General features: G+C 42.0%; 1 protein-coding gene across 2 annotated transcripts in view; it reads left to right on the top strand.

Moving 5' to 3' along the window:
- The window catches only part of dlg3 (discs, large homolog 3 (Drosophila)), a 71104-nt gene that overhangs the window by 33812 nt on the left and 17944 nt on the right, over positions 1–19348 (top strand). Inside the window, exons 8-11 of one of the 2 annotated variants that reach the window (XM_087799849.1) lie at positions 862–1006; positions 2737–2862; positions 16086–16242; positions 16346–16448. In XM_087799849.1, the coding sequence (XP_087655975.1) occupies positions 862–1006; positions 2737–2862; positions 16086–16242; positions 16346–16448 (531 nt within the window). The remainder of the gene's footprint in view (positions 1–861; positions 1007–2736; positions 2863–16085; positions 16243–16345; positions 16449–19348) is intronic. The other variant, XM_087799850.1, reaches the window with a different exon arrangement.

The following is a 19348-nucleotide window of genomic DNA, read 5'->3' as shown; positions in this document are numbered from 1 at the left end:
TCACTGACGCTCCGAGGTGTCGCGAGCGATTAAAGATACTTTAGAAAGAAAGTCACCGAACTAAAAAATACTAGTTTAGTTTTGACCAAATCCGGTACAAACATCTAAAAGTGTCACGAAGCAAGTGCAGGTGAGAGACAACAATCCACGTAAGGAATCGATAACAATTAAATATATTTAACACAAAGTCCGAGAACGATCACAATAGTCCAACAAAACACAGAGTCCAATATCTCCTGAATGACCCAAAGTGTCGACTGAACAGGAGAATTAAACACCAGACAAAATACAAGATTCGATAGAAGCCATCGAACAGAAAAGAAAAAGATAAAAGAAGTCGCGAAGGAACGAGAAACAAACTTAAAAACGAAGACACAGATCAAAACTACAAGAAGTTCAATAAGAAACTCTGAGGGTTCAGAACGAACCAGGGCAGGAAGATCTTTTATGTCGTGTGTCATGTGAGGGACAGGAAGTGAGAGAACAGGAAGTGAGAGAAAACAATAAAACCAAAATAAAAGTTGAACAGGATCAAAGGTTAAAATAATCAATTTTTTACAGCTTCTTTGAGTTTCACCCTGTTAAAGCGACAAAATATGTATTTGTGTTTTCTTGTTTACATTGAAACAAACGCACAAGTCACACGGTCCGTCTGGTGAAAACAGAGATAAAGTCAGGGATAAAAATTCTGTATTATTTGTTATCTGAGCTAAAGATGTGTAGTTTCTGTTAAAGGTTGAAACCGTGTTGCTTCACTCAGTGTATCTGGCGCCCCCTAGTGTCGTCATAGCACCATGAGGTTGTGTACTTGTCGTGTAATCATTCTCTCTTCCCCCCTTACTGGCCTGGCCCTCCCCCCAGCCTTCCCCACCATGGTAGACAACCACGTCAGCCACAACTACATGGGAGCCATGGAGCCCAAACCCGTGTACCCGCCGCCCCAGGTCACCCCGTCGAGGTACTCGCCCGTGCCGCGCCACATGGTGGGCGAGGAAGACTTCACCAGGTAGGCCCACAGAAATCTGTTGTCTTGGTGTGTTTCTTTCTTTTTGGTTGTTTTTGTCTGTAGAGAAGCATTTGATCGTTACTCTATCGTTGAATTTAAATGTATTTGATACTTTTACTGTAGTTTTAAAATACATTTTTCAAACGCAGGTTATATGTTTTGTCGAGAGTTATTTTTATTACCGTATTCTTTGGATTATAAGACGAAATATCAATGAATGAGTTTATTTTTACACACAAGGAGCACTGGATTATAAGGCTTCGGAGTATTAGTTCGTAGTAGAACCTTGCTGAGTAATACTACGAGGCCTCATGGAGTAATACCACAAACCTCATGGGGTAATACTACGAAGCCTCGTGGAGTAATACCACAAACCTCATGGGGTAATACTACGAAGCCTCGTGGAGTAATACCACAAACCTCATGGAGTAATACCACAAACCTCATGGGGTAATACTACGAAGCCTCATGGAGTAATACCACAAACCTCATGGGGTAATACTACGAAGCCTCGTGGAGCAATACTACGAAGCCTCATGGAGTAATACCACAAACCTCATGGGGTAATACTACGAAGCCTCGTGGAACAATACTATGAAGCCTCATGGAGTAATACCACAAACCTCATGGGGTAATACTACGATGCCTCGTGGAGTAATACTACAAAGCCTTGTGGAGTAATCGTACTCATCGAGTAATACTATGGTGTAATTCTTGGATTCCTCGCCGAGTAATACAGACAGTAGTTTTGAGAGTAGTTGTAGAGTTATTAATTCTACGAAGTGGACCGAAGTAATACTATGAAGCATATTGGAGTAATACCATCAATCGAACACTGATTGAGTCATGGGTTAATACTCAAAAGCCCCGTGGATGAATACTATTAAGCCTCATAGAGTAATACTATGAGAAGTCAAGGAGTAATACTACTGGAAGTCGTGAAGTCGTACCACATTCCTTGTGGCGTAATATAACGAAAAGTCGTGGAGTAATACTGATGATAACACTAATAGGGTGTGTGGAGTAATACTTTAAACCCTCTCGGAATAATACTACAGAGACTCAAAGTACTTAAGTCGTACTAAAACATTGAGACAGATATTTTAGTTCAGTGTTTCAGTTAAAGTGTTGTTGATTAAAAAAAGAAATTAAAGGATTTTATTTGCGCCTTATAGTCCACAAAATACGGTATATGTTTTTATTTTGGTTTCTTTTGTGGTGGAAATGTTTTGTTTTCTTTTGACTGATGCATAAAAGGAGACAGAGCAGCCATTTTGTTGTGGACTGATCGAACAAAAGGCTTCGTTTCTCCTTCGTAGCTGAACTCGTTCATGTTTGCATGTGTGAAAATATCTCGACGGTAGAACGTGGCGTCAGGTGCGTTGAAGACGCAAACGCTGACCGGTCAGAGGCGACGCTGGTCAACGTGTCATGTGGCGTGAGGTCTCGGCGGCAACCAATGCTTCGCAGAAAGATCTGGTGTGTTCTTGACCTCTGACCTCCGACCCCAGCAGTGGGTCAGCTGTAGCGTTCACTGAGTCCTGACGACGAGAATGTTCCACAACATTCATCTCGGGGGGTCCCGAGGGGGCCTCGACCCCTCCCTCCGTGTGCACGTGAGCGCATGAGTGTGTGTGTGTGTGTGTCGTGGTGTGTGTGTCCATCTGTCGCCTCTGTTCGGTGTGTGTGCTTTATCTGTGTCCTACACTGTGTATTCCTGTACCCCACAGCCGAGCCGAACCAATTTACAGTGTCATCCACAAACCCGGGGATAGCAAGTCGCCCCAGCCCCTCTACAGAGGCTTCTGTCCTTCCCCTGCTCCCCTGTGCCAAGCTCCGCCCCCCTTCTCCGGCAGGTACTAACCTAGACCGTCACTCCTCGTGCGGCCCACCTTCGTCCCGCCGGCTTCAGACGAGCTTCGGCCGGACCCTCGGTTCACGCCTGCGCCGCCCAAGTTCACCATAAACATCTGACATTGACTGACGTTCGAGGTTTGACTCGCGTCACAGAAATACTTCCTCAAACACATGAAATATAGAAGAAACAAGACATGTTAGAAAGAACAAACATTAACAAATCACCTCGACTTTCCTGGAAATATACGGAGCTCAGTTTAGATCAACTTTAGAACAGAAACTATGGAAGTAAATCAGTGTCAGAATATTGAATGATTGATTTTTAAAATGTGTTTGATATTTTAATTCCAATAATTCAAAAGTACATTTTCTAATTTGAATATTTTAACGTTTTTATACTTTTTAATTCAAGATAGAAATGCAAGTATAATAGTAACATCTTTCCAGACTGATCCGATCGACCACTGAGCTACTCGCTCTCACCTTTATGTCGTCACATGATCATCTGATCGTCGCCTCATTGGTTGAAAGTTTGATCAGTATCTCTGTGCTCTGTTGGTTTTGTCTGGAGACTCTATTATACCAACATTTATATTGAAACATTTATATATTGAATTTAAAAAAGCTACAAATAAAATTTGAAGAAAAAACAATTGAATTATTGTAATTACAATATTAAAGCTGTAAAAACATTGATGTCACATGATGTCAGTCACATTATCTCAGTCACATGATGACGGTCACATGATGTCAGTCACATGATCTCAGTCACATGATCTCGGTCACATGATGTCAGTCACATGATCTCAGTCACATTATCTCAGTCACATGATGACGGTCACATGATGTCAGTCACATGATCTCGGTCACATGATGTCAGTCACATGATCTCAGTCACATGATCTCGGTCACATGATGTCAGTCACATGATGACGGTCACATGATGTCAGTCACATGATCTCGGTCACATGATGTCAGTCACATGATCTCAGTCACATGATCTCGGTCACATGATGTCAGTCACATGATCTCAGTCACATGATCTCAGTCACATGATGTCAATCACATGATGTCAGTCACATGATCTCAGTCACATGATCTCAGTCACATGATGTCAATCACATGATGTCAGTCACATGATGTCGGTCACATGATGTCAGTCACATGATGTCAGTCACATGATCTCGGTCACATGATGTCAGTCACATGATCTCAGTCACATGATCTCAGTCACATGATCTCGGTCACATGATGTCAGTCACATGATCTCGGTCACATGATCTCGGTCACATGATCTCAGTCACATGATCTCAGTCACATGATCTCAGTCACATGATCTCAGTCACATGATCTCAGTCACATGATCTCGGTCACATGATGTCAGTCACATGATGTCAGTCACATGATCTCAATCACATGATGTCAGTCACATGATGTCAGTCACATGATGTCAGTCACATGATGCCGGTCACATGATGTCAGTCACATGATGTCAGTCACATGATGTCGGTCACATGATGTCAGTCACATGATGTCAGTCTCATGATGTCAGTCACATGATGTCAGTCACATGATGTCGGTCACATGATGTCACCTGGGCGGCGCATGCGTGCTCCGGGGGTCCAGCTGGGTCAGATCTGGTTCTGGCAGATGAAGCTGCAGGGATGAAGGCCAGCTGCCTCATCAAGAGTGTGTGAGCCGCGACACATCTGTGCACAAATTAAACATGCAGAGGAGGAGGAGGATGAGAGGAGGAGGAGGAGGAGAGGTGAGGCAGGAGTTGATGATCATGTGAGGAGGAAAGTCCTTCAGGCTTCTGTGTTTGCATGTCAGCGTCTCCATCTTGTGTCTCCTGCAGCGCTCTTTACTTTAGCCTCTATATCTTTATACTCTTGTTTTATTTCTCTTTATATCTCTCTTTACGTTTGTTTCTATCTTTCTTTATGTTTGTCGTTATTTCTTTCTTTCTATTTCTCTCTCTATTTTTCCTAATCGTAGTTTTCTTCTCCTCTGGCTGCTTCTTTGTCTGCATGAAAACCCTGAGTTGATCCTGTTCAACACTCGTTACACAAACCTTCACTGATGACACTTTATTTTGACCTAAATATGCCTAAAGTACACAACTTTGACCTTGTGTTGTGTTAATGTGTTTTGTGTTGTTTTGTTTATTAGTCGCTGAAAGGTTTGACTTTGACACAGAATATGAAGCTGTAACATGAGAAAGTCTGAATATAATTGTGTTATTAGCATAAACAGGCTAGTTAGCATAAACAGGCTAGTTAGCACAAAGATACTGGTTAGCACAAACAAGCTAGTTTGAGTAAACACGCTTGTAAGCATAAACAGGCTAGTTAGCAAAAAAAGGCTTAAAGCATAAACAGGCTTGTTAGCGTAAACAGGCTAGTTAGCATAAACAGGCTAGTTAGCACAAACAGGCTTGATAGCGTAAACAGGCTTGTTAGTGTAAACAGGCTAGTTAGCATTAACAGGCTAGTTAGCACAAACAGGCCAGTTAGCACAAACAGGCTTGTTAGCGTTAACAGGCTATTTAGCACAAACAGGCTAGTTAGCATAAACAGACTAGTTAGCATAAACATGCTGGATGGCAGAAACAGGCTAGTAAGCACAAACAGGCGAGTTAGCACAAACAGGTGGGTTAGCACAAACAGGCTAGTTAGCAAAAAAAATGCTACTTAGCATAAACAAGCTAGTTAGCAAAATCATGCTAGTTAGCATAAGCGTAAGTGATGAAATAAAGACGTGGAAATCTACAAGACTAAACTTTATCTTTGAAAATATCTTTTTATTTGAAGAGTTTATAGATTTATCTCGTTCACTGGTTCATAAGTTACAACTATAACTTTTAAAGGCCCGATCTGTAGCATCTGAAATATTGTTTCTGGCTCCCTCTAGTCTTGAAAGAGTGTTACTGCAGCGTCGTTAATTTCACTGTTGACACCGTTTTGCCTGTTTTTGTTCATTAGTTTACAAAACAAGACAAACACTCTTGTTGTGTCACTTTGTGTGTAAAAAGATACATGGAGTTGTTATTGTTATCAAACACAATATTGTTGTATTGTTCACAGAAGTAACAAGTTCACAGAAACATACTGAAACAAATACCAGAACATGATTCAACAAGTTACTCCAAACTGCAGCTCAAACAATATATAAACTATAACAGAGGAGTGTCAGTCCATGTACAGTCTAGTGCGAGAAGTAAAAGTACACTTCAGTACTTCATAGTAAAACATATAAAATAATAACAATTGGCTCAAAATGTTACGTAGTGTAATCAAAATGTCCCCAAATATATGGTTTATAAATATTCAAAGATTTCTGGTCAATAATAATAAATAATAATAATAATAATAATAAACTCTGAAAATGTTTTTCCTTATTTGTCTGGACGAAGATAATGGAGCTTTTATTTTGAAGTTTTCTGTTTGACTGTATCTTTATATTTGTCTTAATAATTATTTACAATTATATTTATATATTATTACTTCATCAAATGTTGTCCATAAACGAGATTTTATTAAATATATTTACTTGGAAAAACCAACTTGTGACTTAATGTTTTTAATTAAACTGAAGTAGGTCAAAGAAAAACAGGTTGATATAAATGTAGAATCTTTTCTCCACACAAACATCTTAAACATGTTATTTCAGTTGATGTTGTGAAGCCGGCGACGCGTGAATGTTTAATGCAGGATGAAATATTGAACACGTACCTGCTCAGGAGCAGAAACATCTCCACAGGAGAGCGGCTGAAAAAGCCTGGTCCTCCCACGAGCTGCTCGCGTCCATCTGTCAGAACCTGCGCTCCAGCAAGAGAAGACACTTTAGTTTGTAACACGAGCGTTCAGATGTTTCCTCAGATGTTACGTCACGATTGTGTCCAAATGTTTCTGAGGAACCTTCAGTGAGCGACGACATCAGAACATCCACTTGATTCTCTAAGTCTCAGATGTTTTCAGTCGTGACTTTGACGTTGAAGACGTTGACGGCGACGACAACTGAGTGTTGATGAGTTTCTAGACGACCTTCACGTCTGATCCTTGGACCAGTGTCTCCTCTGGTGGATTTATGGAAGTATCTTTGTATGACCTTGTAGAGCTATTTGTATTTTAATCTCTTTCCAAAACATGTCAAACCTAGCACTGAGACGATGCATACCTCTGCCAAGGAGCTTGCTTCACTTTTTTTTTTTAATACAGACACATTACAGTTTAAGAAAATATCGATTCACTTAATTATGGCAACAATTCATGATAATGTATCAATATTCAGCTCTTTTAAATCTCATTTGGATTAATAAGATGTTTGGACATATTTTGGTTTGAAAACAAATGAAAGTAGTTACGACTTCGTCAAGAGTCATGTGGTCTGTAAATACTACAACACCCGAGTCAAGTACTGGACAATACTACACATATATACTTGTTACTACACTATCACAACACCAGAGTCAAGTACTGGACAATACTACACATATATACTTGTTACTACACTATCACAACTCAGAGTCAAGTACTGGACAATACTACACATATATACTTGTTACTACACTATCACAACTCAGAGTCAAGTACTGGACAATACTACACATATATACTTGTTACTACACTATCACAACACCAGAGTCAAGTACTGGACAATACTACACATATATACTTGTTACTACACTATCACAACTCAGAGTCAAGTACTGGACAATACTACACATATATACTTGTTACTACACTATCACAACTCAGAGTCAAGTACTGGACAATACTACACATATATACTTGTTACTACACTATCACAACTCAGAGTCAAGTACTGGACAATACTACACATATATACTTGTTACTACACTATCACAACTCAGAGTCAAGTACTGGACAATACTACACATATATACTTGTTACTACACTATCACAACTCAGAGTCAAGTACTGGACAATACTACACATATATACTTGTTACTACACTATCACAACACCAGAGTCAAGTACTGGACAATACTACACATATATACTTGTTACTACACTATCACAACACCAGAGTCAAGTACTGGACAATACTACACATATATACTTGTTACTACACTATCACAACACCAGAGTCAAGTACCGGAAAATACTACACATATATACTTGTTACTACACTATCACAACACCAGAGTCAAGTACTGGACAATACTACACATATATACTTGTTACTACACTATCACAACACCAGAGTCAAGTACTGGACAATACTACACATATATACTTGTTACTACACTATCACAACACCAGAGTCAAGTACTGGACAATACTACACATATATACTTGTTACTACACTATCACAACACCAGAGTCAAGTACCGGAAAATACTACACATATATACTTGTTACTACACTATCACAACACCAGAGTCAAGTACTGGACAATACTACACATATATACTTGTTACTACACTATCACAACACCAGAGTCAAGTACTGGACAATACTACACATATATACTTGTTACTACACTATCACAACACCAGAGTCAAGTACTGGACAATACTACACATATATACTTGTTACTACACTATCACAACACCAGAGTCAAGTACTGGACAATACTACACATATATACTTGTTACTACACTATCACAACACCAGAGTCAAGTACTGGACAATACTACACATATATACTTGTTACTACACTATCACAACACCAGAGTCAAGTACCGGAAAATACTACACATATATACTTGTTACTACACTATCACAACACCAGAGTCAAGTACTGGACAATACTACACATATATACTTGTTACTACACTGTCACAACACCAGAGTCAAGTACTGGACAATACTACACATATATACTTGTTACTACACTATCACAACACCAGAGTCAAGTACCGGAAAATACTACACATATATACTTGTTACTACACTATCACAACACCAGAGTCAAGTACTGGACAATACTACACATATATACTTGTTACTACACTGTCACAACACCAGAGTCAAGTACTGGACAATACTACACATATATACTTGTTACTACACCATCACTATACATCACTATATATCCTTGTATCGTGATACACATCAACACACTCTTGACAAACACAACTGTTCAGTCAAATCAATAAAACAACAGAGAAGTTAAATTCCTGAACCAGGATCTAAACTAGCGTCGTTCATATTGTCTTCACTGCTCGTTACCGTTGGTTACTGAACTGTTTACTCAGTGACGCTCCGCTGGGAACGTCGTCATGGCGACCGTAGGCTGGTCACAACAACGATGGCCTCAGTGACGATGTTCTCGCGTCTCCTCCGTGGAAACCACCACCAGGTTCTATGACATCATCATAGTTCATCCAGAAAACCTTCTCGTATCTTTGGCGAGAACTTAACATGAATTAAACGACACATTAATGACAAACGTTTGAGTTTTGTTGTTGACGAAAGAACGAATGAAACCATCAAAGTCAAATATTTTCTGGTTGTTTTCGATTTGAACGCGAGTTGAAGGTTTATTAAGTAGTTATTTAGATACTTTGACGTCTGGTTCACAGTCGTTTCTGATTCTGAATCGATAATGATCTTCATCTTGACTCGAATCCCTGGAACACGTGTGTCCAGATGTTCTGAAGATGTTCCTGTTCTCCTGCTGTGCTCGACCTTTGATCTTTGTAGATGACCTCATATTGTCTTGTCCACCTGGTCCATGGAGGCTCCTGATTGGTGGATCGCTCCCGTGCTTCAGTGATGATGAAGGTGTGAATCTTCTTCGATGTTCCTCTGATCTGACGCCGCTCGTGGAGTGAAGCTCCAGACGGAGAAGCTTCTCCCATTGGCTCCCGCTGTGAGGTTATTTTGGACGGATGCTATAGTGAGAGCAGGAGAAGTGGAGCAGGCTGGTTCTGATGATGAGTCAGAGCTGGTGTCGTCCTTCTGCCCATCTGCACTTCCCCCTCAACGCCGGCGTCGGCGCCCCCTCGTCCGACCGAACCCCGGGTTCTGATGGTGTGTCACGACGAGACGTCGCCTTCGATCCTGCAGCGACTACGAACCTTTGAGCTCCGCTTTAGTCAAGAGTTGCTAGAAATCAAACAATGAGTGAAAACACTTTGAAGCTAAATGTGGACAAAACTGAGACTCAGACATGTTTCTGGTTCAAAACTGACTCTTTCCTTCAACTGAGAAAAATCTATAAACACAGGAAAATTATGTCAACATGATCTTATAATCCATGTGTTTGTGTCGTTGACACTATTGTAACAGTTTATTTAGTGTCTAAACCAGTAAGTAAGTAAGTAAGTAAGTAATATTTATTTATATAGCGCTTTTCGAGACCAGGGTCACAAAGCGCTTAAACAATCAAAACAATACTCAAAAAAGTACATACTTTAAAGATCAAGATAATACTGAGAACACAACAGGAGTTCGAGAAATTCAAGGAAAAGCCTGAACAAATAGAAACGTCTTAAGATGTTTCTTAAAGGAGTCAGTAGATCATCAAACACAAAGAGAGGAAGATCGTTCCAAAGCTTTGGAGCAACAGCCTGAAAAGATTTCTCTCCTCTGGTCCTGAGCCGTGTGCGAGGAACCATAAGTAGATTCTGATCCACAGACCTCAGAGCCCGAGCTGGGGTGTAAGGCTGGATCAGATCAGTGATGTAAGGAGGAGACTGACCATGAATAGATCTGAAAGTAAGAACCAGAATTTTAAAGTTGATCCTGAAAGAAACTGGAAGCCAGTGAAGAGTTTGAAGGAGAAATGTGAGTTCTTCTACTAGAGCTCAGAATTCTCGCTGCAGAGTTCTGAATCAACTGCAGACGAGACACATCCTTCTTGTTAAGACATGAAAACAAACTGTTACAATAGTCCAGACGAGAAGAAACAAACGCATGGATTATAAGATCCAGATCATGTTGTGACAACATTTTCCTCAGTTGAAGGAAACAGTTTCTGGTCAGTTTTCTTCAGTGTTGAACAAGAGACGTGTCTTTATCAAATACAACACCCAGGTTTCTCAGGCTCAGTTTGACAGACTGACCTAAGTCACCCAAGTACTGACTCAACCCTGGAATCTTATCATCAGGAGCAATCACCAGAGTTTCAGTTTTGTCCACATTTAACACACACAGAAGGATGTGTTTCGCCTGCAGTTCATACTAAACTCTGCAGCCAGAATTCTGAGCTGCTCTAGTAGAAGAACTCACATTTCTCCTTCAAACTCTTCACTGGCTGCCAGTTTCTTTCAGGATCATTTTAAAATTCTGGTTCTTACTTTCAGATCTATTCATGGTCAGACCTTCCATCAGTGATCTGATCCAGACTTACACCCCAGCTCGGGCTCTGAGGTCTGTGGATCAGAATCTACTGATGGTTCCTGAACTTCCGGACCAGAGGAGAGAAATAGGAAAAAGATGTAGTTTTTACTCATAGTTTTATCTTAGATACTTGCATGTTCATCTAAGTACTGACTTTATTTAAAAGTAAAAATAACTTATTCATATTTATTTGACAAATAAACTCATGATCAAATATTAATAACATAATATTAACTTTCAAATCAGATTAACTATAATAAAATGAAAAACAGGATTAGTAAGAAAGTACTTTATTATTATAAATAAATATATATTTGAAGGTTAAAATGTCGAAATTGTTCTGGTTCTGTTGAGAGAATTATATTCAAGTTCCTTAAAAAATGAATCATCATTTTATACTTCATTTTAAATATTTTATATATATTATATTATTATATATTATATTACATTTTTCGTTTTATATCATTGTATATATATTTCTATTTTTCTGATTTAATTTGTAATATTATTGTGTTGTTGTGGTTAATTTACCGCCACGTTTACGAGACTTTGTCACAGTAAATTTTGCCATAAACACAAATAAATCTGGTATATTCACGTTTATTTATTAGTAGTAGTAGTGACAGGATTTATAGTTAGTTTAAATATGTTTTGGTTTTGGTTTTTTATCCAAAAAACTAATCAAATGGAGAAACTTGGAATATAATTATGAAGTTTGTTTTTAAATAGAATCACAATCATCATCTTCTATAAGTTGAATCGGTTCGAGGCATAAAAGAATAAAAAGAAGCGTCCGACGGGAAACGGCGTCGTTGGTCGCAGCGTCCGCCATTAATCAGGCGAGTCGAGCCAATTACTGGACAATGGCGGCGCCGTGACCTGCTGAACCCAGCGGTCGCCACGATGAAGACGAGGGAAGAACGAAGAGAAACAGTGGGAGAGAGAGACGTGTTGACGTTTGTCAGCAGAGAGAAAAAAGAACATGTCGTTGATGTTCTATTGATTATTACCGTCTGAAGTAACATCCGTCGCTCGTTCTAGAATATTTTAAATAAACCTGTAAAACTAGTGAAAATGAGTCAAACAAACTTCATGAATATACATTAAACTAGTTGTAAAAGGTGTCGACTCTGAATTAAAATACTTTTTTTAAAGTTGGTAGAATCAATGATCCTGAATTATTTAATTTTTATCAAACCACATCAATTATACAATAAACAGTCATGTTATTTTATCATTAATAGTATTTTTATCGGTAGTTGTTGTAGTTAATAGTATAAATAACTTTCATTCATTCATTCCCATCCCAGATTTATTGGGCGAGAGGCAGGGGACACCCTGGACAGGATGCCGGTCTGTCTCAGGACACACAAAGACAGACAACCATTCACACACACACTCATACCTACAGACAATTTCCCCAAGTTCTCAATCAACCTCTGTGTGTTTTTGGACTGTGGGAGGAAACCGGAGTGTCTGGAGTAAACCTACGCAACACATACAGAAAGGTCACAAATTAGCTCGGCCTGGAAGTGAACCAGCAACCTTCTTGCTGTGAGCGACCGCGCTAACCACTGCGCCACCGTGAACCTTGTTAGGTTTAAGTTAAGATAAACAACCAGGATAGAGAAGCTTGAACTTCAAATAGTATTATTAACAGTTTCCAGATACTTTTTAGTTTGTATCTGTTTAAGATAAGATAAGAAGAAGTGATGATGTCAACAGTGTAAACATGATGAAGTTTTGCTTGTACTGTTGGGTGAACGACGACAAACTCAACTCGTACTTCTTATCACAGTTAAACGTGTACTCGTACTGATCATAATACTTCGAGTGACTCTGAGCTCTGAGGTCACGCCGGTCATCCGTCCAGTGACCAGCCTTGAACCCGGTGAATCACCGACGCTGTATTTGAAACGTCTGCTTCTAAATAGAGCCTGAAACGAAGGCACTAAAACCCACTTGGCTTCGACGCCGGGTTTGAACAGCTGCTGTTTCTCAAACCACGACGACCTTGAGTTCACCAGGAGCTTCTGCTGAGTTTGAGATTCAAGAGTAAAAAAAGTTAGTTTTTTTTCCTCCCGAAACCTCTTGAAAATGAAGAATCGATTGAGTCGTCGAGATGTTTCAACTCCAGAGCATCGACGCTACATTCTGAGGTTCCATCAGTGGAAGTTTCCATCTCCACGTCTGGACCTCCAGAAGGGTCACAGCCAGGAACCATTCTTCTCGACCACGGGCGGAATTCTGTGGGCCAAGACCACTAATGAGAAGCAGGCGGTCGATGTGTGGTTGTGCGATGTGTGTTGTGAAAACATGTGTGTGTCTGAGGAGTTGTGGGTTTGTGTGTCGGCCACGGTTGGATCATGGCAGGAGCTCCTGGTCCTTGATGGAGTCCATGATTTACGGCCTTGAGATCATGAGACGTGTGAACGACGTCGTCTCCTCGTCAGATCCTGACGACACGACGACCATGAATCCAGTGTTTGATGGATCAAGGTTTGCTTCTTCATTTGAGGTTCAAAGATAATCCAGTGGCTGAGAAAACCTTGAACATACATGATCCAAGAAAGTGAACACGTGTAACTAACATGTTAAGGAATCTTCCAGATTAAGTTTCTTACATACCACGTTTTTTTCAAAGAAAATTCCCGTTTTTCTTTTTCGTCTGTGAACCGAAACGCATCCCTGAGTCGCCTCAACTCTCCGTCTGTTATCAGTCGCGATATCTCGAGTCATTTTTGAACTTATCTTACTTTAACTTATTGCGCTTTTCCTCGACACGGTCCCGGCGCCGCTCTCTGCTCGCGGTGGGCGTGGCTTTCATTTTGCCGCCAAACTCGGAGGCCATGGTGAAGTCACCGGACTCGAAAAGGTCGTGACCTCGTCCGACAAACCGTCGCGCTGATGACTCTCCAGCGACGTCTCTCTCCGACCAATCAGAGGCCGGCGGTCGGTCTTCAGCGCGTTTAAGAACCAGAGCGGAGCAGGTGCTGAGAATAGCATCTGCTTCGATGGACAGACCGGGTCGAGTCCAGTGTCGAGTCCAGTGTCGAGTCCAGTGTCGAGTCCAGTGTCGAGTCCAGTATCGAGACAGTGTCGAGTCCAGTGTCGAGTCCAGTGTCGAGTCCAGTGTCGAGTCCAGTGTCGAGTCCAGTGTCGAGTCCAGTGTCAAGACAGTGTCGAGTCCAGTGTCGAGTCCAGTGTCGAGTCCAGTGTCGAGTCCAGTGTCGAGTCCAGTGTCGAGACAGTGTCGAGTCCAGTGTCGAGTCCAGTGTCGAGTCCAGTGTCGAGACAGTGTCGAGTCCAGTGTCGAGTCCAGTGTCGAGTCCAGTGTCGAGTCCAGTGTCGAGACAGTGTCGAGTCCAGTGTCGAGTCCAGTGTCGAGACAGTGTCGAGTCCAGTGTCGAGACAGTGTCGAGTCCAGTGTCGAGTCCAGTGTCGAGTCCAGTGTCGAGTCCAGTGTCGAGACAGTGTCGAGTCCAGTGTCGAGTCCAGTGTCGAGTCCAGTGTCGAGTCCAGTGTCGAGACAGTGTCGAGTCCAGTGTCGAGTCCAGTGTCGAGTCCAGTGTCGAGTCCAGTGTCGAGTCCAGTGTCGAGTCCAGTGTCGAGTCCAGTGTCAAGACAGTGTCGAGTCCAGTGTCGAGTCCAGTGTCGAGTCCAGTGTCGAGTCCAGTGTCGAGACAGTGTCGAGTCCAGTGTCGAGTCCAGTGTCGAGTCCAGTGTCGAGACAGTGTCGAGTCCAGTGTCGAGTCCAGTGTCGAGTCCAGTGTCGAGTCCAGTGTCGAGACAGTGTCGAGACAGTGTCGAGTCCAGTGTCGAGTCCAGTGTCGAGTCCAGTGTCGAGTCCAGTGTCGAGACAGTGTCGAGACAGTGTCGAGTCCAGTGTCGAGTCCAGTGTCGAGTCCAGTGTCGAGTCCAGTGTCGAGTCCAGCGTCGAGTCCAGTGTCGAGACAGTGTCGAGTCCAGTGTCGAGTCCAGTGTCGAGACAGTGTCGAGTCCAGTGTCGAGACAGTGTCGAGACAGTGTCGAGACAGTGTCGAGTCCAGTGTCGAGTCCAGTGTCGAGTCCAGTGTCGAGTCCAGCGTCGAGTCCAGTGTCGAGTCCAGTGTCGAGTCCAGCTAAGACGAGCCGGTGAACACTGGTCCTCGACCAACACCGGCGTCTCTGTTGACATTTTCTTTCTGACGCCGTGTTGACACAGAAAACATCTCCTGGTGTCGTGTTCACAAATGTTGTTCATTCATTCATTTTCTATCGCTTTATCACTTACCGGGGTCGTGGGGAGACTGGAGTCTATCCCAGTATCATAGGGCGAGAGGCAGGGGACACCCTGGACAGGATGCCAGTCTGTCTCAGGACACACAAAGACAGACAACCATTCACAAACACACAATTTTCCCAAAGTTCTCAATCAACCTCTGTATGTTTTTTGGACTGTGGGAGGAAACCGGAGTGTCCAGAGTAAACCCACGCAACATACAAACTCCACACAGAAAGGTTGGCTCGGCCTGCAATCGAACCATCAAACTTCATAATACTAACATGACACTGTTACTAACTAGACTCAACATGAGGTTAAAAGTTGAAGGTTTTGTGAGCAAATATTTCTCAGAATCAAAGCAAACGTTGATAAAAACTTTCGTTCACATGAACGTTGAAGCTTCGCTAACGTTGAAGACTCTTGACATGATTTATCGTGTGATGTTCAGTCGTGACAGAGTCAGTGAAGGACGTGAAGATCTTGTCTGTGTTCAGATCTCAAGAGAAACTCTCGGTACAGTTTGAGGAGCTTCAGGGTCGAGTGTGTTGAGCGTGTTGAGGTCCAGTCTGACCTGTAGTGGATCTGGTCACATGTGGGTTCAGGTCCTGGTCCAGTTCTAACGTCCTCTCTCTCTCTGTGTCAGGGAGCCCAGGAAGGTGTTGCTGCACAAGGGCTCCACAGGCCTGGGCTTCAACATCGTGGGCGGCGAGGACGGCGAGGGCATCTTCGTCTCCTTCATCCTGGCCGGGGGTCCGGCCGACCTGAGCGGCGAGCTGAGGAGGGGCGACCGGATCCTCTCGGTCAGTACCTCGAGCCCGTCTTCTGCAAACACTGTTTCCTCTCAGAGTGATGATTAGAAAGTCAGCAAACATCTTCTGACTCTGATGTTCTGGGTCGCTGCAGGTGAACGGAGTCAACTTGAGGAACGCCACGCACGAACAAGCAGCCGCCGCCCTGAAGAGAGCCGGACAGACGGTCACCATCATCGCCCAGTACAGGCCTGAAGGTGAATCTCACGTGTTGCTGGAGGTCCTTGTTTTGAAGAGTTAATGATCATTAGTGGATTCAAAATATACTTTTCAATATCACTTTTTTTTCTAAAGGTTTATACTATGTTTGTATGTGTTTGCTTGGAAAACAAAGTCATAATATGCATATATAATATGCTATACATATAGTTTGTATAGTATATATATATATATATATATATATATATATATATATATATATATATATATTTAAAGTTAAAATACGTATATATAAAAAAACATTTTAGTGCATATTGTTAATATAATAACTCATTAATTGTGATGTATCACAGATTTAAAAGTAAATAAGGGTTTAACTAACCATACTTGTAGAAATATAATTATATATTGTATTGTACAGTATGATTGTCTATACAGTATTCAGTGCAGTTGAAGTCAGTGAGATGTACACACTCTTTCTCATCATCTTCCCCCGATATATACATGTATTTGTATATGATTCTCTGAGACTCTTGTGTTTGTCTCCGGTGTTATCTTGATCTTTTAAGTATTTATTTTATTGAGTATTGTTTTGATTGTTTAAGCGCTTTGTGACCCTGGTCTGGAAAAGATCTACAAATATAAATTACTTACATTTTATCAAACATAATAAATAATAATAAAATAGTTATTAAAACAGGTAAACACTGATGCAGAGGCTCGTGGTTCTGAACGAACAAGATCCAGAGTCTCTTGTTCTGGAGCAATAATGAAGACCAGAATCATCCGACGAGGAAGTGGGTCACGCTCGAGTCTCCAGGTGCTTCATAAAGACTTTATCTCCAGCTCACACTGACCACTGCGCCCTCACGCGACAGCCAATCACGAGCCTCCTTACTGGCGCGTCCAGCCTCGTACCTGCTGCAGCAGCTCCACCAGCCGCTGCTGCCGGAAGTGCGTCCCTCGCCTGTGATTGGCTGCGGCGCGGGAGGGGGGCGGGGCCAAACGAGCAGACGAGCGTGAGGCTGAAGGCGCCGAAGACCGTCGTGTTGGTTCCGTGACTGTCGTCCTGCTCCGGCGCTGAGGTCCGGCCAGGGTCAGAACCAGGGTCAGAACCAGGGTCAGAACCGAGCACACGGACCGCCACTCTCTCACGCGCGCGCGACACGAGGGCAGTTCCGGGGGCGCGCGTCGGTCCAGGGAGCGGGGAACCGTGAGGTGGGGGATGGGCTCGACAGCACCAGCCGCGTGAAGACGCGTCCAGGAGGACGGGAGGAGCCGCTGGAAAGCTACGGGAAAGCCGCGAGAAACCGGAACAAGCTGTGAGTTACAAAACCGTGTGTGACTCAAGCGAGTCTCGGTGCTTCGAGTCACGTTAGTTCGACTCTTCGAAACTCTTCTGGTCACCTTTGAAACGAGACCGGATCGGTCACGTGACTCTGCACGTCACTCACCCCCCGCTGCTGGTGTCTTGATTGACAGGTGGAACTTTTTCTAAACGCGTTAATTCGGTTGGTTTGTCTTGTTCTGCTCTTGCGTAACCCGACACCTCAGGTGTGGTCCGGCAGGTGTGTTGTCAGCGTGGTGACTGTGACCTCACTTGTTGACCCCACCTTCTGACGTCACAGCCGGAGATCCGCCGTGTTTTTGGACCAATGAGTGATGTTGATGTTTGGTGTGATCCACTGGCTGATGTATCACCAACTACACCCTGAATCATTTAATACAGTAAAAACTGCATGAACCCTGTACAAGAAATACTTTTGACAAATACAAGTAGAATCAGAAACTTTTATTGTATGAAAATACTATAATGTTGATGTAGAGTCAAGTGTGTGACTGTAGTATATGTTTATAAAATGTGTTAAAGTCGTGATAATGTTTTAAAGTATTTTGATTATTTGCAGTTGAACTTAAAAGACAGATTTCCTGTCAAAGTGTGGACGCACGTACGAGTCGATCGGATCAATATGTGGATCAATTTCAATCCAGTTTGATCCAGTTCTGTCCAGGAAATATAACTTATAACTTTATAATAACTTATAAAGTCACGATGGTGTCGTCGTGAATCCTTCAAGGATTCGACCAAAAACCCTTCAGAGACGCTTTGTGTCTTCATCAGGAAACGGTTGTTTCTTTAAGGTTGGTGGGTTCCAACCTTCGACACACTCGGGGCGTGACCTTCAGGGTGAAGGTCACGAGTGATCAAATGGTTTTAGTGATTGACAGATACAGATGAAGTTCTTTTTGTTTTTATCTTTCATCGTCCTTGAAAGTTCCCTCATGTCAACTAATGTTGATTATCTTCAGAGTAATCTGTTCATTTTAGAGTCAAAAATGTTTGTTCATTTTAATGTAGCAGGTGGAGCTCAGTTGTCTTCGTCCAAAAAGACACTTAAAAACATCCAAATACCTTCAAACTTCTCGTCTGTAACATCCATCTTGGATTGAAGCCTCGACGTGAGAAGATTTGATCAGAAACAAACTTTAAATATCTATATTTTATTATATTTTAAGCTTGTTTGTAGCAGAAGCTAAAGGCTAACATGCTACACAGACAGGAAGTACTCCACTGTCTGCACTGGAAGCGTTGTTTTTAGGTGTTTCTTTTTGAACGACGATCACGGAGCGTGATTTGCTACATTAAAATGAACAAACATTTTAGTCTATAGCTCTAAAAAGAACAGATAATAATCCAACAAGTTGACACGAGAGGAGAAAATGAGTTTTGGTTGAAATATCACTTTAAACTTGTTTGTCTTTGTTACTGTCGTATGAACAAACATTTTAATTCTAAACTATTTCTTAAATAATGACCCAGTAGTAGGTTCTGCATGAACCCACATGATAGTCGACCCGGTTCTGATGGTCCACGATTAGAAACTATTTTCTAAAACATTCAATGACGATAGCGTTGTGTTGTTTTTTATTGTTATTA

This window comes from Callionymus lyra, chromosome 9 (genome assembly GCF_982586985.1).
Source record: "Callionymus lyra chromosome 9, fCalLyr1.hap1.1, whole genome shotgun sequence".
Lineage (NCBI taxonomy): Eukaryota > Metazoa > Chordata > Actinopteri > Syngnathiformes > Callionymidae > Callionymus > Callionymus lyra.
Note: the sequence above shows the minus strand (reverse complement) of the source record. Positions and strands in the feature narration are given on the sequence as shown.